At 36.2% G+C, this 24427-nt stretch overlaps 3 protein-coding genes across 4 annotated transcripts in view; 1 reads left to right on the top strand and 2 right to left on the bottom strand.

The window, feature by feature from the left end:
- Positions 1–216: 216 nt before the first annotated feature.
- On the top strand, positions 217–3099 carry LOC306862228 (calcyphosin-like protein; the record flags this gene model as incomplete). Of its 2 annotated transcripts, XM_079404966.1 has the most annotated exons (5): positions 217–316; positions 967–1121; positions 1201–1378; positions 1459–1668; positions 2586–3099. In XM_079404966.1, 4 exons carry the CDS (start codon positions 985–987, stop codon positions 2685–2687), a joined length of 627 nt encoding a protein of 208 aa, XP_079261092.1. The 2 variants fall into 2 exon arrangements, with proteins under 2 accessions (XP_079261092.1, XP_079261093.1); XM_079404967.1 differs by lacking the exons at positions 217–316; positions 2586–3099 and adding an exon at positions 1847–1951 and having other exon boundaries at positions 985–1121.
- Positions 264–6178, bottom strand: LOC306862227 (interleukin-7 receptor subunit alpha-like). Its single transcript, XM_079404965.1, has 8 exons — positions 5941–6178; positions 5534–5636; positions 5205–5350; positions 4917–5059; positions 4654–4810; positions 4346–4457; positions 4206–4269; positions 264–4105 (listed from the first exon to the last, which is right to left on the bottom strand). The coding sequence occupies exons 1-8, from the start codon at positions 6011–6013 to the stop codon at positions 3767–3769; spliced, it is 1137 nt and encodes a 378-aa protein (XP_079261091.1). The 5' UTR covers positions 6014–6178; the 3' UTR covers positions 264–3766.
- A 5822-nt stretch (positions 6179–12000) lies between these two features.
- Positions 12001–24427, bottom strand: part of LOC306861962 (unconventional myosin-Vb-like) — a 63225-nt gene continuing 50798 nt past the window's right edge. Inside the window, exons 28-40 of the mRNA XM_079404517.1 lie at positions 23198–23434; positions 22515–22597; positions 20492–20690; positions 17021–17114; positions 16762–16893; positions 16533–16684; positions 15774–15863; positions 15439–15589; positions 15047–15341; positions 14787–14961; positions 14619–14699; positions 13402–13548; positions 12001–12794 (exon numbers count right to left, since the gene is read on the bottom strand). Coding sequence (XP_079260643.1) covers positions 12783–12794; positions 13402–13548; positions 14619–14699; positions 14787–14961; positions 15047–15341; positions 15439–15589; positions 15774–15863; positions 16533–16684; positions 16762–16893; positions 17021–17114; positions 20492–20690; positions 22515–22597; positions 23198–23434 — 1848 coding nt within the window. The 3' untranslated portion in view covers positions 12001–12782. The remainder of the gene's footprint in view (positions 12795–13401; positions 13549–14618; positions 14700–14786; positions 14962–15046; positions 15342–15438; positions 15590–15773; positions 15864–16532; positions 16685–16761; positions 16894–17020; positions 17115–20491; positions 20691–22514; positions 22598–23197; positions 23435–24427) is intronic.

The following is a 24427-nucleotide window of genomic DNA, read 5'->3' as shown; positions in this document are numbered from 1 at the left end:
TCTATGGTGTTTGTCCAAACGTGAAGGTACTTACACAAACATCCTCGAACAATGGAGAAATCAACTGTAGTCATGCTCGCCTCGCAGTTGTTTGTTTCATATAAAGATTTTTTTAGCTGGTGTTGTACCGTCTGGCTGTTAAGGGCCAACATCGCGGTCTAATCTCCTAATCAAACACCTGAAGCGAGAATGACCAATCAAATACAAGAACTGGTCACTATGGAAACACTGAACACTAAAACAGGAAAGAGCAAAGCAGCGCTAAGGAAATCCAGGTGGTTTCAACTTTAATCATCATTTTGTTTCACTTCTCTACGTGAGTATGCAGCGAATAGATTACGAATAAATAAAGCCTTTATATTGTGGTGTCATGTGCTGTTTGCTGAATTATAGCAGTTGAAGAGCTTGTTTCCTTACTCCATAGTAGTCCACGATTACAATTACTCAGTCATAGCTCTAGGCTAATAACTGTGTATTAAAGTTGAAGTACTATAACATACTATAATATATTATAATTACAATGCATGCCGTTTTTATGAGCTCATTTTCACAGACTACATGGACTAATTTTAACTTAAGAATTCATTGTATCACACCACATCATTTGAAAATGAGCTAGTCAAAGAAAACCAGGTACAGGATCTAAGATATACACTTTCATTACACGTTCATAAAAATGTTATCAATTTCCTTAAACACATTATGCTTCAACAACACAACAGAGGGTTTTGTAGTCATTCCATACAGTAGAAGAACCATTTTTGGTTTTCCTTTCAGTAAACCGTGTTTAAAAGAGTGAAAAACATTAAAAAATTCTAAATAAGCTTGTTCTACTATCCAGAACCTTTTGTGCTATGGAAAGGTTCCATGAATGTTAAAGGTTCTTTATAGAACCACGGATGCCAGTAAAGAACCAGTGTTGCCAAATAAACAGATAAAGGCCTAAAAATCACTTGTCACCTTCAGATCAGATATAGGTGTAGGATGGCAGGTACATCGCGGCATGACCGAGAGATGGCAATCAGTGCCAAGAAGCAGCTGGCGAATTGTTCAGACCCCATTGAGCGTCTGAGGCTACAGTGTTTGGCACGAGGGTCTGCAGGAATCAAGGGACTGGGCAGGTAGAGTATGCATTATATGCGTTGCTTTATATAGCCTGAAGTCAAATATAGATATTTGACTACAGTCTGATGTTCACAGGACTTTTAGGATCATGGATGATGATAACAGTCGCACACTGGACATGAAAGAGTTCCTGAAAGGCCTGAGTGATTATGGTGTGCTCATTGAGAAAGACGAGGCCATGAAACTTTTTCAACAATTTGACAGGGATGGCAGTGGATTAATTGATTTTGATGAGTTTCTTATCACTCTGAGGGTAAACACACTTAAATGGTGCTGTGTTTTCTTTAGACCAGTTTAGTGGTCATGTTATTATTTTCATTCATGTGATTGCAGCCACCCATGTCTAATGCCAGAAAGGAGGTGGTGCTACAGGCATTCAAAAAGCTGGATAAGACTGGAGATGGTGTGATTACAATCGAGGATCTGAGAGGAGTATACAATGTCAAACATCACCCCAAATACAGAAATGGCGAGTGGACCGAAGACCAAGTATTCCGCAAATTCCTGGACAGTTTTGACTCTCCAGATGAAAAGGATGGGAAGGTATAAAGATGCTTTATCTAAAACATGCAGTATCAAGCATAACAGTGTATTAATAGTACACAGACTGAACAAGATCTCTGGTTTTAAGCATTTGCAATCTCAAAGTTCCCCCGATGGCATCATTACAAGTCATTTTCTGCAGTGTTCTCTTTGATAATGCTATGTCTTCACACATCAGGTCACAAAAGAGGAGTTTTTGAACTACTACTCCGGCGTGAGCGCATCCATTGACACAGATATCTACTTTATATTAATGATGAAAAATGCATGGAAGCTTGACTAAACTTCTAAAACATCTATTTTTGGGTAAAGAACAAAGACGGTCAACCTTAAGCAAAAGTATGTCTTGACCCTGTCATGACTCTGTTAAACATTTCATAATAGATTTTGTTATAAACTTTAATATACATATTAAAGTTTATCAAAAGTATACACACATTTTTAGCACAGTTTCGACAGGGTTGAGTCTAAAATCAGGTGGCAAGTTTACCTTTGGTGTCTAACAACTATTAACGTTGGGGTTTTGGGAATCTACCACACATGATCAGAAACAATCAACTAATTATTTACTGCACACAGTGTTTCTCACTGAAGACAAGCAACTGCACTAGTGAATGTATTGTTTTATTCCAGAATCAGCCACACCATCTAACAAATGCAGGTGGTGTGGTATTGTTGCCTGAGTCTTATGATTGTATGCATCCTCTTTATTTGGCTATTGAAAGCTATCTTTGCACCTGTTCGTATTTCTGTGAGAAACACTCAAAAACAAATTATTTTTGTTATTAATTGACTCCAAATTTTTCTCTTTCTTTCCGGGTTGGGATTATCCTTCTGCTTTGTGGTTTTGGTGATGAGGGTCTCTGAAAGGGCTACCAGTTTGTTTTATAATATTATTTTCTCTTTTCCATTTACAGGTGACAAAAGATGAATTCTGGAACTATTACAGTGGAGTCAGCGCTTCCATTGATAACGATGTATATTTTATTTTAATGATGAAAAATGCATGGAACTTATGAGGGGTATATACTGAGTATATGCTTTTAAACCAATTGATAATGCTTGTGAAATCAAAGCAAGTTAGTCTTCATAAACCTGACACAACTGCAATGTGTTTTAAGGATTTTAATAATGAATCTGGAAAATCAAATAATAGAAGTACTGTAGACGCTTAAATTGTGTGTGAAATGTGAGCTTGGTCAGTGGTAACTGATTTTTAGGGTAAATCGCTGCATCATATTTGTGCTGAAACCAGTGTGGTATATGTGATACATGAAAGTCTTGTAATTCAGATTTATTTATGCATGTTATGGCAGATGCTATTTTACAAAATGTGACTCATTTAAGAAATATTTAATAATGGTTATGAAAATTAAAAGTCTCTTCAGATGATTCATATGAAATGTGAAAATATATTCTACAGTTATATGGACTGATGTTTTTTAATACATTCTTTATTACACGTTTAAAGATTACTATATATGTATAGGCTACAGCTGAATTGAATTACAAAATTAGCATTACAAGCGTTTTTTTTTTTAATACACAGAATTTTTTTTCCTGATCATTAGAAATAAATTATCTCATTATTGAAAAAGTGCCACTTGAACTGTATGTATTAGTTGTGCGTGAGGTTAACAAAACATAAACCTCTCAGCTTTACTCGGCCATATTTATGGATGAAAATATACATAGGTAAATGTCTGGCAGAGGATACTGAGGCTAGCAGCAGTTACATGAGGTCTGAGTATGTGTGTGATGACTTCATAAATGTGGATTTCTCTATTTCTTATCACTCTTAATGCCTGTTTCTGAAACATTCAGAAGGAAATTGGCTACCAAAATGGAGACCACAGCTGTGCACGATGCTTGGTTGAAAATGAAACCTGTGGATGACTCCTATGATATGTACAAACTTGGTTAGCATCAGAGCTTCAAACCGGACATGACTAGTGACGTGTCTAAGCGCCTCTTATATATATGTAACAGGCTATTGGGTTATTAAATGCATCATAAAATCTCAGTTAACTCTTTATCATTTACAAACCAAGGGTCTGTAAAATCACCAGTGAACTGGATCCGACTTGAGACAGTGTCCTCATTGCGTTTTGAAGAGACTGGACATAGTGACATAGGCTTCATCTTTACATTCTCGTTGAAGGGCCGTTACGCTTTGAGAACTTTCATGTTCGCTTTCTTTCAACAAATCTGATTCGTCTAACAGTCTAATTTTAAGGTGGGACTGCTCTCTTGGAAGACCTTCATCAGCTTTCATGTCCATTTCACTCACTGATGTTCTTGAGGAACTGGCTTGACTGTAGCGACGCTCATCCAGGCTGTCCTGAAGCTCAGGAGAAGATGGCTTTTCATCAATGTAATCCACACGGTGTATGAAGACGTCACTGAATAGCTCAGGACTGAAAGTGAAAGGGAGGCCCTGAAAACATAAAAACAGCCTGTATGAAGACGCTGAGTCTCACATGTTTAATCTTGCAGAACGTCAAAGAAGCAACCAGACACATGAGAAATTTAATTACCCTGTGCATTTGTGCAAGAGTTGCCTTCGGGTGTGGGATGTTTGGTGTAATGTAGTCTTTTATGCTGGATGAGAGAACATATGTGTTAAAAAATAATAAAATAGCTTTTTGTGGGTTTTTAATTGAGATGAAACACTCACTGCTCTCTCCATCGCAAGGTCCCCAAACTGACGATGAGCACCAGAATGACAAAGAAGGTGATGATGAAACCAACCATTGGAAAATTATTTTTTGTGGTAGGAACTGTAGAACCTGTGTTATCATTTATAGCATCACAATTGATCAAACATGATTAATAATGGTTAAAATGCATTTTTATACATTTTCTTAATCCTAAAGCTATTTGATTTCCTTCCCAATAATGAGTAAAAAAGGAGTGTTTGTCATACTAAACATAGTAGTATCTTCTCATGTAACAGACATCTGATGTCCAGTCAGATCCACTCACTTTTTATAGAGAAACTGGCATTTGAACTCCACTCACTCCAGTCACCAACAAAAAAATTGCAAGGTTTTGCTCTAACACGTGTGTAATAAACACCATCTCCAATGAGTCTGTCCCTGCTGATACTGTAGTTCGAATATTCTATGATGAGTCTGATGGGCTGTGGAGAAAGAAAACATAGTTGTCGTTTAATTGTTAAAAGAACTCAAAATTGACCTTTTTTTAGGGAAGGTCAAGTCAAACCAATAAATTGTTGTGAGAAACACCTTGTCTGCAAGTTTGTCCCTCCAGATTTCCAGTTGGAATTGAGGGGTTTTAACATATGCATGAGTGTGTTTAAACCATATGAGAACTTCTTCTGTGTCTTCCGTGTAAGTGGCATTTATCATTTCAGGAGCTGGGATTTTGACTGCAAAGACAAAGACAGATTAGACAGACACACAGATAGATAGATAGATAGATAGATAGATAGATAGATAGATAGATAGATAGATAGATAGATAGATAGATAGATAGATAGATAGATAGATAGATAGATAGATAGATAGACTTGCCGATTTTTGACAGGTCGATGCCTTTTTTAATGACCTCATTTCCTAAGCATAGCTCATATTTTGCTGTAACAATCAAATTCTCAAAAATAATGTCTCGTGGTCTTTTAGTACCATTTGTACACTTTTTTTCCAAACCTTCCATTGTGCTAAATAGGAGAAAATCAAACAACAACAACAACAATCTCTTATTTGCATTTTATTCAACATTAGTGCTTTAAGCAAAGATTGATTCACAAAACATTCAAACCCTCTAGTGACAGAAACCTTTTTTATTAAGTTACTGACTGATATCCTACATCAGTTTACAGTAAATATGTCTAATGAAATACCAGAGTGTCAGGAATCTGAACTCCTCGGTGGGTTCGTCGAGGGAGCAGATGAGGTTACTTTGACTTAGGGTCATAGTAGACGTGCAGGTCACATCATCTGAATCTAAAAGGAACAATGAGGGAAAAAAACTAAATGACATTTTTCTAGTCACCACCTTATATTAGTGTGCTTCAATGAAAACTAGCCTTCACATGAATTTTCCCCCTAACTCTTTATGAACATAATCATATATGTCACTACACAACGTTTACTGTCATTATGCAGGAGTACCTGCCAGCGATTTTATTAAAGACTAAACAATTTATAATTACCACTCCCATTGAAAACATATTTTAAAACGTGAAAACAATAATAATCTATGGATTCTCAGTTTATTATTTACAATCTCAGTTGTCATAATACTCACCGCCATAATCTCCACTCTCTGACAGAACCAAAGGACAGGACACAACAAAGAGCATCCATAAAACATCCGCCATCTCTGATCCAGCAGTACACGCATAGATCACTCACGTCTTCATTACTCCCAAGCTTACTGATAAGTGACAGCTCTCTGTGGTACTTTCATAGGTGTGAGAGAGAGAGAGAGCGGTAGACAGAGACGGGGCTTGTCATTTCTTATTTGTGTTTCCTTTCATTGGTTCCTTTTCACGTGTTAGCTCCACCCCTTTAATAGAATCAGATTTGTGCCTTTAATTTTGGAAGTAACTTCTTGAGAAACTAATGAAAATCTTAATTTAAAAAACTGTCTTTGAAACAAAACAAAAATAGCATGCCAATTTTTGACTTCGTATTTAAATACACTGCATGCTTCACTAACTTCGCTCATCTCTCTACAAAGATGTGCGGTCAGAACTTACATTTAGACTTCTAAAGTTTTTGTTTACGCTCCCTATTTTTTTCGCCAATCATTCGTGGGGGCAGCGGTGGGCTCTCATTGGCTGGCGAGTTTTTGATTGACAGCTTCTGGACCTGGAGTGGAGTCGTCAGTGTTGTGTTGTTTACAAATGCGAGTGAGAATCTACTGCAAGCGGCTTCATATCTCATTTGAGAGATATAAAGATAGAAGTGTTATTTTTTTTTTAAATCTGCATTTAACTTATACTACTAAGCTCTCAGGAGCAGTATTTGTCTGGGTGAGAGATCAAACGCCAGAGAAAATTAAAGTCTAGGGAGGTATAATATAATATAATATGATATAATATAATATAGTATAATATAATGTAATATAATATACAGTGCTCTGGGAGAATATTCGTTTGTTACTGATAATGCTAAATGAAAAAAATGAAAATAAATGAAAATTTATTAAATTAAAATAAAAAAAAGCAATTTTTCTGCATTGTAGGGTCTGATTTGGTTGTGATGTTACAAATTAAAGACAATACTATCGTCATAAAATTCTTACTCCAACCATGTAATCTAAGTTGACAAGCCTGGCTGACATACTACCCGTTGTTAGCATATGCACAAAGACCATCACAATTCTCACTTAATTACGAAGAATTCAAAATATGGCAATCACAATCATGTGACTTGCAGTCAGATGGTATACACTTTCAAGGGTATTAGATTCTATATTTTACACAAATATGTTTTTGTTGCCACTTGTTTTTATCTTGAAGATAATTTTATTTAGCCAAACATTATATTTAAAATAGGAAATATATTTTTAACAATTACCAATTGTGACTTTTACAAAACAAGGTGAATGTATGTAATTGAAAATATGATAACCCAAATAATTAATTAAATTCAACTTATTATTACAGCATATATGCTCAAGTGTGAAAGTGAAAGTCTTGGATGTGGTTATGTTGTAAGTGACAGGAAAGACAAGAATCCTAAAACTGCACAGTATACATGTAATGCACAGTGTTCTCAATATACATGAATTGCTCACTATAAAAATGCACAAGTATATAATATACAGAACATGTCTATCCTTTGAGTAGATTCTGTTGCAGAATCAGTAACACAGTAGTGACTGGGTACATTATGTGGTAGAGTGTAATATCACCAAAAATGAATTTCCCTTATCATTTAGGCTACTCAGATGTATGACTTTCTGACTTATTCAGATAAACAAAGATTTTTAAGAAAAAGTCCACATAATGCAAGCGCATTGTAACCCATGCGTGTATGGCTGTTGGTTGGAACCGATAGTTAACAGATAGAAAAAGTACGTGTCAAGTAACTTTGACGGTAAAACTGTCAACTTCAGCAGGACCCATACTTCAACTTTGGACAAATGGTAACCCAACACAGAATCAAAACTGTTTACATACAAAAGTAACAAAAAAAGTCCTTACAATCAAATATTAAATATTTGAAATTTAACCTCACTTGGTTTTGAAAATAACCACGAGAGGATAAATTTGCGACAAAATCCTGTAATTTAATTGGAAGTGGTCTTTGACGTCAGCAACAAAAGGAAGCGTTTTGGTGTGCCATATGATATGATTAATTAATCAGTCAGTTTTCTTGCTGCTGTCTGCAACCGGATTTGAATAAACCGGTGACATGTTTTTGGATTACCACCCACCAGTTGAGGACCACCACACTTTACCATACGTAACTGTAATAGCAGTTACATCAAGTTTTGCATCTTAAAGGAGAACAGTCAGCACTTTATTTAGGTCAAACCAAGAGACAAAGCAGACAGTGGTTGTGGGTTTGACTGAGACAAAACGTTGTGAACATTTTGGTAGTTGGAATTAAACTCCAGTCCATGCCTGAAAAAAGGACTTCCTCATGTCACAAAATATATAACGACAACAAAACACTGTAATATTTATTTATCCTACTAGCAGATATTAGACGTTAAAGTTGAAAGTTTTTATAGTAACAATAATCATTATTATTGTTAATATTTTACATATTTCCAGTAACATTACTAAAACTGTTTTGCCACGTTTCTTTCTCTTTTAGATTTTCAGGCACTGAAGTGCAGGTAAAAATAAAATGAAAAAGTCCTCTCTCAGCATGTACCTTCAATCTAAAAAACAAAAACAAGTGGTAACCTATTACAACCCACTTCCTGTCGCCTCCAGCAAATTGGTTGATGTAAAAATGAGGCCAGCACATCATCAATCTAAGCTGCTATCTCTCCTGTAAACAAAGTGTTGAAGTCACCGACAAAACAGGATTATTGTCTAAAACAAAATTACAGAAAAGTTTGATATTAAAAGTCATTTAAATGAATCCTGCCATAAAGTACTGCAGAATGTACTTTTGAAAATATCAGGAACATTTAAAGGCTACTGAAACTTGCTTGATCTAATGACTGATTTTAATTAAAAGTCTTGCGTACATAACAGTATTTAGTCATTTCTTAGTGTCGTCTATATTAGCGTGATTGTGTTGTAGAAAGATTGTGGTTTCTCAGCTTCTACAGCTGCTTATTTCGAGTGCAATTGACCTTTGGTTATGATGCATGAAGTCTCAGATACAAAAAAAAAGATTTGCTTAAACGTGTTTCCAAACTTTAAAGTTTAACCATACAAAAAATAACAGTGCTACATGAGCAATACTAGATCTTACGGTATGATTCTTCAAGTGTTTCTGTCTGGCAGACACTGGCAAGAAGCGAAGAAAGGACTTACAACTGATCATAGCTGATAATTTGGATTTTGACCCATCGGGTAACCACATAAATGGATGTGGTGTGGCAACACTGATAACCCTAAAAGAAATCATGATGTCTTGAAACTGGCAGAAAACATGTGATTTCTCTGGTAATCAATGTAGTAATTCAGATCTCCTCCAACGAACGAGGACAAAGGTCATTTGTTACCAGTTTATTTCAATGCTAATGCTGAAGAATTTCATCTGAAGGCCACAAATTTTCGGTCAAATCCATTTAGTAAAAGCATCTAATCTTTCCAAAAAAAAAAAAATGTAAACAGTAAAACAATTATTAAACACAAATCTTTATGAAAATGTAAATGGGGGTATATTTAATAGCCCTGGACTCTCCTACATCATATAATGCCAAATCATAAGTTATATGACAAAAATGCATACAAAAACTAAAAAGCCCCATGTTGTGAAGAGATTTTTAGTCTTACAGAGTAGGATGGTGCAGCATCAGTGAGGAGGAGGGTTTCGGGGTTGCTAGTTTAAGTACTCTCGAATGCGTCCGTGGGCGACTACTGCGGTTAACATGCCGTAGCTCAGCAATGATCATGTGAGAACAAGAAAGGGGAGAAAGCACAGAGACGTTTTAGCGCAGTCATTTGTGTTTTCCGAAGAAACAGTGAGGCATCTTTTCCTTCGGTCGATGTCATTAACCAGAGAAGTTGGTAAGTAACCACGTGGCTAAAGAGCACAATTGGAGAAGAGTAACGTGGTGCATGGTGCAAAGAGAGGCTACAAGCACTTTGAGTTGCATTGTAAGAGCCCCTTCCCCCTCCCCTCCGAAACCACACTCTATCGCTGTAGGCCCCTATCACACAAAAACATCTCACAACAACAGCATCGGTGGTTTCTCTGCATACAGTTGTTTTACGCTCGAGGCTTCTATAGCATAGGGTGCTATTTTTTTAATGCCTCTGCACTCTTCTCTATCTTTGGTTGAGGTCGGGATCTTTGAGCTCCTATAAAACCCCCTGAAATGCAAGCAGGTGGTACGGAGGGAGGAGATGAGCTCCTTTCTGTGGGAGAAAGTCACTTTATGGAGGCACAAACTCAAGTTTTATTGACTACAGAAGATTTTTCTGTGTTCTAAGGGTTTTTCATTTTGGAAATTCTGCATTATTATTATTGTCTTTTGGCTTATTGTGTTTAAGATGTTTTGTCTGTTGGTTGTGGTAGGCCATATGGCTCCACCAAATTTAGGAAAACGCAGATAAGGAGTAATGAAAACTGATGGATTGACCTTAAAATAATGCTGAGATAAACATTTTTACAGAGACAGAACAACAGTATCAAAATACTGTATTAAATCTATGCGTGTTTTCACAAATCTCATGTTATGCTTGTATTTGAAATATCTTTAAGCGCCTGCATTGGCAAAATGTGATGACTTCCTGTGAAAACGTTACCACAAACAGGCTGAGCAGACAAAGCAATGATCAAACTGGCGTGCCTTGCCATCCTACAACCGTTACCACAGGGCTCATATGTCTGGGAAAAAGTGCACAGCCACATTCACAAGACCCCAGCCAGGAAGTTGAAAGCATCGAAAGTGACTGAAAAAAAGATAAACAGATTGAAAGATTTGAATTGATCTGAATCATATTCAAATGAGGTCAACAGGGACAAAATACTGGCTTCCTTTTTGATTCATAATCTTGACACTTGTTCTGACATTTACAGCTTTTAACAGTATGTTAAACTCGCATAATATATTTAAAAAGTGACATTTACTAGATGCTGTTCATGCAGCGTTTTAACGGACCTAAAATGAATCAAATTAAGCACAACTTTGATATAATTTTACACATCAGTTCAATAAATAAGACATTAATACTGAATAACTCACATTTTATCCAAAATATTGCTAGCTACTTTGCGTTTTTTGGCACGCCAACGGAAACAGGGATAAAGAAGCAACACATAATTCCTGAATAAATCAGTTGAGAGAATGATTCAGTGATTTGCACAGGATGGTCAACATTCAGAAAGATTGTTGTCACTGAAAAATCCCCAGACTGATGACTAATGACAGGAAACAGAGTGATACAAACAGTCAAATTGAAATACCCCATAAGTAAAGTAACTTAGCAATGCTGTTAATGTTCAGCTCCACCAATCAAATTCGAGGACCGGAACTAATCGTGCCAATCACTGCAAATAAAATGAATGAAATCAATAAATAATAGTTATTTAAATTAAAATGATAGTTTTTATGTAGAAACCGTCTTATATAAGTAACATGAAGACCCTGCTGCTCGTAACTAACATCTTTTAGCCGTGAACTTCATTTACAAGACTTCATTTATCATTAGCTGTAACTGATGATCTAAAGGATATTTTCATGTGCGTTTTATCAAAGTTAAAATTAAATGAATAAGTGTGATATTTTGGAGCATAAAAATAAAGACCGAATAAACTGGTGTGAACTGCTTTCAAAAGTGTGAGTTTCAGACCACAAATAGCATGCATGGTATAATGTGAGACAGTGAAAAATTGTGCTTACAGTTTGAGTGTCACTGGAAAAAAGGCACATTATACATGAAAAATATACATAATTTCGAACTCTTATGTATCATTTAAAATGAGCAATTATTTAGATAAAGGCATGCAATTTTTCAGAGCTCTGACTTAACTGCAGATGTTACAAATATGGTCGATAGAGGGCAGTAAATAAAAACACCCCAAAAAAACAAAAACAACCCTTGCTAACTTAAAAACTAAGGGGCTGTGGCATTAAAAATCCTTATGGTCAATGTAAAATTAATGGTGTGTGTGTGTGTGTGTGTATATATATATATATGTACAAAATAACAAGAATACAACTATGAAAATTGACAGTTCTTACTTTATTGGCATTGACAGAACTTCAATCCAGAAAGAATTTCAATCCAGAAAGTTGTCTCCAGAGTGATAGTGCAATACATGAGATTTTGATAGCTTTGTATAAACTTCGAAACCTAAAACTAAAATGTGAATCACCTCTTTGAAACAAAATAATTGACAATGCACTATTCTTGCAGAACAGCCCATTCTCAACATACAAATGAAGGGAAAATCGTAAGATTGTATAAAATTGTACTTTTTTTTTTTTTTTTTTAAAGTAAACAATGCGTAGTTATTGCTATTTGATTACACAATCATTTACAGAGCTGTGCAAAAGTATAAAGTAAATTGAGATAATTGCTTTCATGAAATAGTAACCTGGTAGTTTTGAGAATGTGTTTTCTGTACACCATAAAACTCATCTCAGTGTATCTTTAGACACGTTTCTTCATCATACTTGCACATGCCTTCCAGCACATTCTAGATTCCACCAAAAAACAATTACAGGATTATGTCCCAGCTCAAACTCCTCACATCATCCTCGTTCTCTCCACTCCACATACTTCAACTTGTCATGGTCACTTTCATGATCGACCACATTTGCTGGCCATGTGATTCAGGGTCCCAAGTTTCTGCATCCTGTTTCTTCAACACATGGGGAGAAAAAAAAAAAGCTTAAAAAGCCCCTGTTTGGAGAGTCCGATCCACTGGGAACAGCCACTGCAATGCAGAGATTTCCTACTTCTTTTTGCTAGAGGTTGTGGGAATAAATCTTGGCAGCCAATTTTAAAAGTTCACCTAGAAAAAAAAAAAAAAGCGAGATGGAGGAGTTGCTTCAGTGGGAGCCCATGTTTCTGAGATGAGACTGTGCTCCAGCACAAGCAAGGGAAATAAAGACACTTTTTCATTACAAACACAAAGAAATCAGTGCACACTAATACAGATACATGAATACGGACACATACATCTCGCATTAGTGTTTCATACCAGTAGCCCAAAACCCTCTTACTTTAATTTAGATTACACTTGTTTAATCATAAGAATTAGTTAAAGACAAACACATCCCAATCCAAATATAGTGTTTAAACTTCATATCACAATAGCCTTGCTTGTATAAAATGGGAGCCCAGAGAGAACTGGTTGAGTGTTATAGAAGGAAAGTCAAAAGGCTGACAGCGTATTTACACCTGCATCATTTAGACTTATTTCCCCCCTTATTGAAACCGTCTCAACACCACAGTTAGTCGGTCAGGGAGACTGTCCGTCTTGTTAAATGTCGATGCTGTAAATCCCACACATGTGGTGTTGTTAGTATGTGGGTTAGCAGATCTGCGATGGGCCACTTCAGGCCACAGGTCTGACTCGGTAGAGCTCAGAGTGAGACAGAGAGATTGAGATGTCAGACCCGTGTGATGAAGTCTAGGCTGAGGGAGGCAGGGATGTGTACGGTTTCCAGACTGAGCGCTGATGGAGTGTAAGGGAAGAGCACAGGGAAGGTGTATTTAGTGTCTGCCAGCAGTTGGTTGTTTTCTATTCGATCTTGGAGGCGATTCTGCGGAAGGAGAAATAAGAGTATTTATTGGACATGCTCATTAAGAAGACATTAAACACTGCAGAAAATATTGATCTTTCAGTAACAAGGCAATATTATACCAGTTTGTGAATGCTTTCATGTGCAAGTGAACAAAAAATTCAGTTGAATGATCTAATACACCAATGTTTGAAAAGCCTTTCTAAGAGAGATGTTAATGACTTCAGTTGCAAGGAAACTAAATCAAATGCATGCTAAAATGTGGGATCTCCACTTCAGATTTTGTAGTGTAAATAGAACTAGCAAGTGTGCAGCTATCTATACAAAAAATTATTTAAAATTTGTCAATTTATAATTAACCAAACAGTAATATTTGACAATAAAAAGAGAAAACTGCACTTAAATTATTACATGAATAAATAACTTCCAAAAAAAAAAAAAAAAAAAACGGGGGAAAAAAAAACTTTTAAAGAAATTAATATTTTTATCCAGCGGGAATGCATTAATCAAAAATTACAGTAAAGACATTCATTGTTACAAGATATTTCTATTTTAAATAAATGCTGAACTTTTTATTCAAAGAATCCTGAAAAGCAGCACAAATTTTTTCAAAGATAAAAACAAGAATTGTTTCTTGAGAAGGAAATCAGCATATCAGAATCCTTTCTGAAGGATCATATGACACTGAAGACTGAAGTATTGGATGCTGGAAATTCAGCTTTGGCATCGAAATAAATGACATTTTAAAATATATTCAAACAGTTATTTTAAACTGTAATAATATTTCACAATTTTACCGTTTTCACTGTGTATCTGTTCAAATTAGTGCAGCCTTATACACTAATATGAACAGATCTCCTAGACAAAACAAACCTTACCAACCACAAACTTTTAAACAATGGTGTATAATATTAATCTATAATATATCTGTTACATAAAAGAAATTCCTTAATATTATATACACTGACTAAACTTTTTAGGCAGGAGTGTGTTTACTAACATATTTTGTTGTGATTTCAAAATTGTTATGACTTTTACTGATTTTGAAATTTTGGTACACCCTAGCAAGTGTGTATCTATAGAGTGTTTACCTGTATGTCTCTTATGAAAGACACAGTGACTCGTTCCTCAAACTCATTGAGTGGTGTGTACAAGTTGAGGATCTTCACAATCTGAGGTGAAGTAGAATAGCATGATTAAATCAATGACAAAAAAAAAAAAAACAATGAATAAAGAAAAAATGAATGTTAAATATCTACCTGCTGTAAGCTGAGGGCGGTACAGAGCGAGCAAATGCCCTCTGCATCTTGGGAGGTCTTCTTCTTCACCTGCAGCAGCTGGGCGGCCTGGATAACAGGTTCCATGGTGGCTACGGCTCCACTCTGGTGCAGATTCTTTCCTCTCAGCCATTCCTCCAACTGACTGATGTTGTACCTGAAATGACACCAATGAGATGGATGTTACATTTACCCAACATCCTGAAGATATAACAAGGCCACGGATTTGATCAACTGTGTACCTGAGCTGCATGCCAGTACTCCAAGAACAGACATCCTTGCGCAGCAGCAGATTGTTGAGGGTCACTGCATTGATGGAGTAGAAGAGCTGGCGAACCACTTGCTGGCTGATCTCAGGGTCCAGGCCGTGGTCCGCCATGGTGGTGTGAAACTGCCCCAGCTGCCTGATCAGGGCCTGTAGCGTGTAGCCCGCTGGACCTCCGCTCTCACAGTCCAAACTAGAGGAGCGGTTCCTGTAGCCCATGGGCTTCACTCCGGCCAGGCTGGGGATGCTCTCGCTCTCAAGCATGGCAGAAACTGCCGAAATCAAACACAAAAACATTATTAAATATTAGAATGTGCAAACAGTTCCATTTTTAGTGGTTACAGAGGTATGGTGTCTCTCTGTACCCACCAATCATGGGTTGCATGATGCCTTCTGCTACTCTGATGAGCTGCTGATAGATCTGGATGGAGAGGTCACTCAGAACCTGTCGATACTCAGCCAGGTCAAAGTTCTTCAGGCAGTGCTCGTTCTGTTTGGCAATGTTCTGCGTCGTGAACGCCTGTGACAGGAAGCAACAGCCAAATCATACCAGTGATCTAGATGGGGGTCACCTGTGGCTTAAAACCACACTTTTCACGCATTATCTGTACTTAACGGCTGGTTAAACATGCTAAAGTGTGGTACATGGAACTGGCTCTTATATTTGCAGCTGAAATCATCACTGGACAAAATAAAAATCTCACCTCATCACCGCTGTACTGCTTCAGACAGTGCAGAAGTCGACTGGCATTTGCCAGCCAGAAGGAGGTCATCTCAAAATCATCGTTGTTTCTCTGGAGAGAAGATAAAAAAATAGGGATGATGGAATCATTATGGGTTTATACATTACTGTTTTCAAGTTTGGGGTCAGTAGAATTTAAGTTTTTATAGTCTCTTGTTCAGCTAGGCTATATTTATTTGATCATAAATACAATAAAACAATGTAGTATTTTGAAATATTAATATAATTAAAAATATTGTTTTCTTTTTTTAAACTATATTCTAAAACAAATTTATTCCTATGATGGCAAAGCTGAATTTTCAGCATCCTTACTCTTCAGCATCACATGACCCTTCAGAAATCATTCTAATATGCTGGTGCTCAAGAAAAATTTCTTTATTATTATCAGCAGTTGTAAAACGGTTGTGCTGCTTAATATTTTGGTGAAAACTGTGAAATATATATTTTCAGGATTATTTGATGAATAGAATGTTAAAACCATTTATGAAAAACAGATTTTTTTTAAACATTATAAATGTCTTTACTTTTAAACTCAGCATTTATGTTAAACAGATCACTACTTTAACATTACAATTGCCTTTATTGAAACTTTTGATCAATTTAATGCATACTTGCTGAATAAAAGTATTCATTTCTTTTAAAACAAACAAACTTTGGAATAGTAGTGTAGCTGGTTTGAATTCTGGGAGTGTGCTGATGTGATTACATACAGTATACATACCTTCAGGACCTTTTTGATGGCATTGATGGTTGCGGTAAGGAGTGAATGAACTTTCTGGTCGTCGTTGATGTAGTCGGCATGACGGACACACATGAAGAGGATGTAAGCAGGGAGGCAGGGGACTGTGGCCGACACAGCATTGGGCTTCATGTCTAAAGACAAGACCTGTGCATTTAACATAGCTACAGGACCTCAACATTAAAACATACCTGCATGTAACTACATATACCTGTAACTAAAGTCTTGACCAGCAAGGCCTCATCTTCTTTGTAGTACTCCAGCATGCCTTCAAAGTCCTTTTCTTTCCTCTGTACGGTGACCTGACGAGTCAGCTCTGGTCTGCTCTTTGAGGCCTGAGACACTATACAAAGAATAACAGCACATCAGCGAATGGCAATCAGTACAGGGGTTATTTGAATGAAGACAAACATTAACAACATTAACAAACAAAGACAACATTAAACACAGATGAAAGACAGAGCTTTAACCTTCCAGCTCTTGCACTTTCTTCATATAGATCCTCAACTGCTTCTTCAACTTCTTCTCATTCTTCTCCAACTTCTCAACAAGTTCCTTCAGATCCTGGAGAACAATAATCACCATCATCTTGAGTGAGAATGTCAATATTGTGTGTTGGATATGAACCCACTGGCTAATAGTTTGAGGGCTCATTGAAAAACAATTGAGATGAATTTAATGTTTTAGCAAAATCGATTGTGCAAAATTTTGTATTTTTCTTATCTCAATGACAAACAGTTTATTTGTTTTACCGTAAATCTAATAAAATTCAGAGATTTGTGCTTAAAGCAACAATTAGCCAGTAAGCTTCATTCAAAATCTATTCTCTGAAAATACAACTGATCTTGTTTTCAGTGTTCATTTCGTTGATGAAAAATATTTGTATATTCAAAATTTTGTAAACAAAAACGAGACGATAAAATAAAAACTCTTTGAATGACAAAAACAATGACGAAAATCTACTGACGTTTTCGTCAAGGAATAAAAACAAGATGAGAGTGTTAGGGAGGGACGACTGGACAGAGATCCATCCAGTCAGAATGAATCTCCTGCATGGAAAGGAGGGTAGATGCGCACATTTGAACTGTAACTCTCTGATCATACGTTTGCATACACTTGCTGCACAGCTTATAAAATGTTAAAAAATGTCATCGTCTGGGAAGACGCAGGAATTTCTCCGTATGTCTGCACAGAAGAGCAGACATACGGAGAAATTTGAAAAGTGTGATGACGCAAAAGAGCACTTAATTCGGCCAGGTTTTCTAAGTGCACACAGCCGAAACCCGCACACAGAAAAGTGCCTCTCAAACAGCACACGACTACTGAATTCGACTACTGACTACTTAATGGAGAATAGGGCTGTCGCGATTCGTCAATTTTAGTCGAATAGTCGATTTTTAAAAATCGTCTACTTAATTTTGCTCGCGTCGACTAACCGCGAAATACCGAAAGTGGCGCATTGCACAGACGAGAATCCATAAAACACATTTTTAGACTATTTTCCAAGGCTGCATGATATATTAAACCCATTTAAAAATCATAATTAAGCATAATTGTGAATTCACAAATGCTATGATTTAATTAATTATATGCGATGCAGTTCACACAGTATATGCGCTTTAATTATTTCCATTGTGAGTTAACAATGTTGACAATTGTTATTGTTCTTTTTCAAGTGTTCAATAAAAATAAATAAATAAATAATAATAATCGTCAGGCCGTCGGCGCCCCCTGCAGGTCTTTGTTGTAATGCGTAATCTACATTAGCTCTATTGTTTAGAATACATTATGTATTTTAACAGTTTTGTTCAATAAAATCCAGATTTCTTGCTTTTGATACTTTATTTGATTTATTATTGCATCATTGCTATTATATATGTACTTTAAGTCATTTTAAAAGCTATTGTTCACTTAAATCCATTTTTATTACCACAAAAAAATTTTAATTATAATTATAGGGCCCTATGAAATCCGCTTTATTTCCAAATTCAGTTTTTTTTTATTTTATTAATCAAAAAGCCTAATTAATTGAGTTTTACAGTTTTATCTGTACCAAATTCTGTTTTCCAATATTTTCTGGATTCCATTTTAATTGTTCCATTACATTTTAATAATAAAAAGCATCTCCAATTAATTGATTTTATATTAAAAAAAGATTTTTTTTTCAGAAATACCATATTTACATTTTTCACCTAAATCAATTCTAGTAAATAATATTTCTGGTAAATACTCCTTTAAAAAGTGTTTTTTGATTTTAATTGTATTATTATTAGACTAGAACACGTGGATATGTTGTCATTCTCACACTATAATAGTGAACTTTGTTTTCAGTGATTTGGACTGAGATGGACACTTGTTCATGCACTCTGTGTTGCACTTCACTTTTGCTTTAAAAAAGGATTTCATAGAAATTTGGATTACATTTGGTTTAATAAAATATTTGTAAGTAAAATTGTTGAATTTTTTTGGCGGGAAATTAATCGTTTAGATTAATCGATTAATCAAAAAATTAGTCGATAGATTAATCAAAATAAAAACAGTCATTAGTGGCATCCCTAATGGAGAAATACACATAAAAGTCTGTTTTGACGAGTATTTATGTAAACACACCCGGTTACATCTTAAAAGGGTCATATGATGCTATTTTAAAGATCATTATTTTGTGTATTTGGTGTTACAGAATATGTTGACATGCTTTAAAGTTAAAAAAACATTATTTTTCAAATACTGTACATTATTGTAGGTCCTCTATGCCCCGCCTCTCTCATACGCGTCGTTTTCTACAAAGCCCCTCCTTCTGACAAGCACAGTCTGCTCTGATTAGCCAACTGACCCAGTGCATTGTGATTGGCCGAACACCACAAGCAAGTGTCGGAAATGTAACGCCCCTTTCCATAATCGGGAGCTTTAGCTTTCAAGTTAGCTTTACCATCAGTTCAAGACCGAAAGGGGAACAGAGTTGCGTGACAGACATAGTGATGATGCTCGTATATATTTACAGTACACAAGCCACGGTTAAGACGATTTCTGACGGGCTTTAAACTCTGCTGTGATGTGACCCTGTTCCCCTCACACACACACACACACACACACACACAAACACAAGACGTGTTACGCGCAAAACTCTGCATTTGAACAGTCAATATCAAATACTTAAACTAATAACAAAACCCACTTACAATCGCTGATTCAGAAGCGCCAGATTGTCATAAAAAAAGGGGTCAATTCCAACTTTGCTAAGAAATAACCTTCGTGCACAGCCAGCCTTGTACTCTCCTAGGTTCACAAAACTGTTGTCCATAAAATGAGTTGCACATTTGAACATTTGGGTTGTGCTGTTCTGTTGTAAACAAATCTTAACCAACGATTCCTAATTGCATCTACTTTCGTAAGGCCAAACAAAGAGGTTTTGCTTTGAATGTAAACTGTTGCGAGAATATCGCCAGTATACTGAATCTGTGCAATCAGTTTTAAAGGAGCAGCAGCCTTAATTTAGTTATTGTCTGTGTATTTTTTGTTAATGTATCAACAAATGTGAGGAAATCACTCATTGCTCTTGACTGAATCACTTTAGTAGCTTAAACCTTTGTCTATATTGCATGTTCAAACCTTAATATCATTCATATTACCAGGTTAATAGACATTTTCTACGAGAACATATAATGAGTTTGAAAATTTTAGAAAAATACTTAAGGCATTACACTAACTAAACCTATTAGATTTTAGTTGACTTCTACTGTAGATTTAGTCGAGTAAAACTAAACTAAGACTAAAACAATTCAAATGACTAAAATTAAATGGTATTTTAGTCCAAAGACTATGACTAAAACTAAATCAAAATTTGCTGTCAAAATTAACACTGCTTGTTTTAGGTACATCTAGGTGTTTTTCCAAAAAAAAGAATGCTGATGACATAAATTATATCTGAAATAAGGTCTCACCAGGTTTTCATTAGTGAGGCGTGTGATCTCCTGCTGTATGCTGAACTCCACCAGAGCTTCAGGAGAAAGGGTGGAGAAGTGGTCCAGGACTTCCTGCTTCTTCTCCAGATTGTCCTTCAGGAGCTCAATTTGCGTGTGGAGAGCCTCTAACTCATCCTTGTGCTGTCGAGACTGCGTCTGCAGCTGGGCCTCCAGCAGCCTGAACACAAACATGCCACAATATAGTATAAGTGAGTGTAAACTGTGTATATACTAGTTCAGTTAGCCCTCAAAACACTTCTCAAAGGTGACAAAACTCAATATATGCCCAAAACACTGACAGAAACAGAAGCCTTGAAATCCAGTTAAACCTGGAGTGAAATCCAAGAAATTTAAAGCACAACCTGGCAACTTGCTTTAGACCCTGGTAGGCTAGGCCAAGCTCCCCATCTTCATTCAAATAACCCCAGTCTTGAGCTTTACTGGCATCCGAGTAACAGAGAGCCAAAGACACAGAGGAGCAGCAGCAGACAGACGGGAGAGAAAGCAAAAGAGAAGAATGACAAGATGGCAGGGCCAGTTAGTGTAGCAAAGCAAGGCATGGCAGGTTAGATTAGTCTGTGAAGACGTCAGATTGAGCATGAGGGCACATCTGAATTACCCATCTCCATTTCACCCATATTACCTTCAAGTAAAGAGGTCATGTAGCTGCTATGACTTTGGTTATTTCTCGAGGATATAATGTTTCAGTTTTTTTTAGGCGAGCTGCCTGCACAAGCAATGTCTGCAAGAAGATGTGGCACTCACAGGAAATGAGAAATAGAGACAGGAGGAAAAACGCATGCATGAGAAATCAGAAGGTGTTTAAAGTGCCAAGTCCTGAGACCACAGAGTACGAAAATGTATTCTTTCACAGGTAATGGAGTGCCTCATCCAACATCTGTCACTCTCTGTTTCAAAAGATGTGACAGAGAGCAAAAAAAGTTTCAGAGAACTGAAAATTTAAATAGACCTTTTTATTTATTGCACTATTAGAGTCCAAAATGAACACTCAGCAAGTGTCAAATGAGGGCAAAAAGTGTTTTTTTTTTTGTGAGTTTGTAAAAAAAAAGCTACTTGCCAGCTGGTCAGTAACTTTATATGGAATTGCAATTTAATACTTTGTTTACATCAAATGAGAATGATAGCCTGGTCTACTGTTCAAAAATTTGGAGTCAGTAATTTAAAATATAAATATTTTAGCATTATATAAATCTTTACTGTTACTTTCAATTCAATTTAATGAATCCTTGATGAATAATAGTATCAAAAAAAATAAAAAAATCTTAGTGACCCTGAACTGTTGTGACCCCATTTGAATCGGCCATTTACATTTTAGCTCAAATTTTCCTTTAAGCAGCAGCAATGTTTTAATTTTCTAAAACTCTGCGGCTGCATCTGAAAGCTGCAAAACCCTTCATCTAGTTGGTTTTAGAAGTATCATTTTTTGCCTATAATATCCTAAAATCCTGTGTGTGGTTAAGTATAAAAATGGTGTCAATTTAGTCTCTAAATATTTTAATTGGTTATCTCTAAAGCTCACCTTTGTTTTAGAGCATCAGACATGATGCTGTAGTGCAACAGAATATAATAATATGAAAGATGTTAGTTTGAATACAACTAGTATGAATGCAAAAATGTTTTGCATGGCCACTAAATTGTCTCCAACTTGCCATACGCCAGTGGTGGTCTATAAATTTGACAGAAATATTGCAGATAACTTTTAAAATGTTAGCTTTGAGACTTTGAGTGCTTGTTTGAGGTAGCACTATGCTAATTCACGAGAATCGATTGGCTCGCCAGTAATGTGGGTCAGAAAACAGAGGTATACTGCTGTAAATGAAAGCAGACAGAGCATGAAGAGCTGAATCAGAGAGCTGCTCTAGACTCAAATGAACGGTCAATACCACTGGATTCAATCTTCATTAAAATAGACGAATGAGTATGTGGAGGAGAGCTGATGTCACTTTAAAAGCCTTTCATTATGTAGATTGGACTGCCTTACTTCTTTAAATCAGGTGCATCAACAGTGTCCTCCGAGTCCACGGGCTTCTTGTTGTTGGTCCATTCTGATACATCATTGGAATCCTGTTTGAATTAAACAATATGTTAAAAAGGAAACAATGAATGTATGTTTATAGATATTTTAGTGCACTGAAGCATTCTTGCAGAGAGAAAAGTTTTTGTCTTATGGACTCTCCATTTCAGCAACTCATAAAACTTAAATATAACAGTGAGAACGAGAAAAAGAACTTTCTTTTCGAGCATAATCAATGCTGACACTGATTCGCCCACCTCAGCAGATTCAGAAAGGCAGGTGGATATAAAGCCATTTCTACTAGCAGTACAGCTTCTGTAAAGCTCAGACACACCATCACTATTATACTGAACTTTGCCTGAACTTAAATAACTCTGAGCTCCATCAAAACCCATTATATCCCATCTTATCCAATGCAATGTCTCCATGCCTGATTGCTTTTATAGAAGCTAAAGAAGTTTTACATTCAAGGTACCCTGAAGCCTGATGGGATGCTAATGGATTAGAAAGCCTGATATGATAATGGCATACTACAATAGATTCATTTGGTAAGACAACAGCTGTATAAAAAAAAAAAAAAAAAAAAATGTACGAGAGGCCCACAAAGGTCAAATTTATAAAATGAGGGGTGGTGATGTTCTTAGACTCACAATGTGGTTTATGTTCTCTGACTGCCTTGTGGAGTTCACGATTTGGGTCTTAAGCATAAGGACCTCCTCCTTGCGCACATCCAGCTCCTCATTGGCCGCTTTGAGCTGATTCAGCAGCAGGCTGTAGCCCTCTTGGTCATTGGATGAGTTGTTATCAGAGGCCTTGTCGACCACCGCTTTCCTCAACTCGTTCAGGTCATTCTTCAACTTCTTGTTCTCAGTCTCGAGCTCTTGCCGCTGTAAACAGAACAAATTTTATGAATACAGTCTGAAAGAGGGTCAATAGCCTGCATTTTGTACCACTTAAAGGATTTATTTTTATTAAAAGCTATCAAAAGTGACTGGAGGCAAAAAGTTGTTAATAAGCCTGAACGAATGTGTGTTTGTGTGAGAGAAAGAATCTTTGAAACAGAAAGAGAGGGACTCAAATCAAGCAATGCTGACTGCAGTAAGTTCATCCAAGTGAATCTAATGCCCATAGCTAAAGCTTTGATCAAACACAGAGCGTTTGAGCGCTGCATAACAAGAACCATCTGCAATTATTATATAAGCTCACCGTGCAATGCCGGGGCGCTTTAAGAAAACAAACAAATCAGTTACGTAATTCTACTGCCTTAAGCTCCACATTCAGCTACACAGCCAATAGATCAACTTTTGGCTCTGGTGTCTTCATTCTCATACTTTACTCTCTGGTCAGAATCAAACCTTTTAAAGCTGTTAAACCAAGCCTGCTGTTGGGGTTTCAACACGCCCTCGTGCTCAGATAAATGAATGATTGAACTGAAAACCAATTGCTGATATTAAACTGTCCGATGAAGATCACAATAACATGATAGTAAAAATGAGATATGAAAAAAATTAAAATATAAGACACAAAGGAATAAATTTGATTTCTTTTTAGCCATCTGCCTGTGTGCAGCTTCAAGACTAGTCCAAGAGAGTTGTACATACATATATGTATAATTTATAGTGTATTATTATATTTAGATTTTTTTTTTCAATTAAAAGAATAATAGGTTATATATTATAGATTATAAGTTTTTATAGAATTATAATTCAACTTACTTTTGATTTGATGTTGTTTGCTATTACTATTTTCTCACGTTATTATGCAGTATCATTTTTATAGGAAATAAGAGAGTGAAAAACTTCAGAGGTAAGAAACAAATATATAAAGACATACTGTACATACATACATATAACATTTTGTTATGTTATACATATATACAC

Source organism: Barbus barbus (genome assembly GCF_936440315.1).
Source record: "Barbus barbus genome assembly, chromosome: 43".
NCBI classification, from domain to species: domain Eukaryota; kingdom Metazoa; phylum Chordata; class Actinopteri; order Cypriniformes; family Cyprinidae; genus Barbus; species Barbus barbus.
This window is presented reverse-complemented; position numbering and strand designations above follow the sequence as displayed.

Excerpts from the sequence above, each read along its gene's own strand:
- LOC306862227 (XM_079404965.1), bottom strand. The coding sequence starts at position 6,013 with ATGGCGGATGTTTTATGGATGCTCTTTGTTGTGTCCTGTCCTTTGGTT. Across the intron at positions 5,637-5,940 it reads AGAGAGTGGAGATTATGGCG|ATTCAGATGATGTGACCTGC; the intron begins GTGAGTATTATG and ends TGTTCCTTTTAG. Across the intron at positions 4,811-4,916 it reads GGGACAAACTTGCAGACAAG|CCCATCAGACTCATCATAGA; the intron begins GTGTTTCTCACA and ends CTTTCTCCACAG.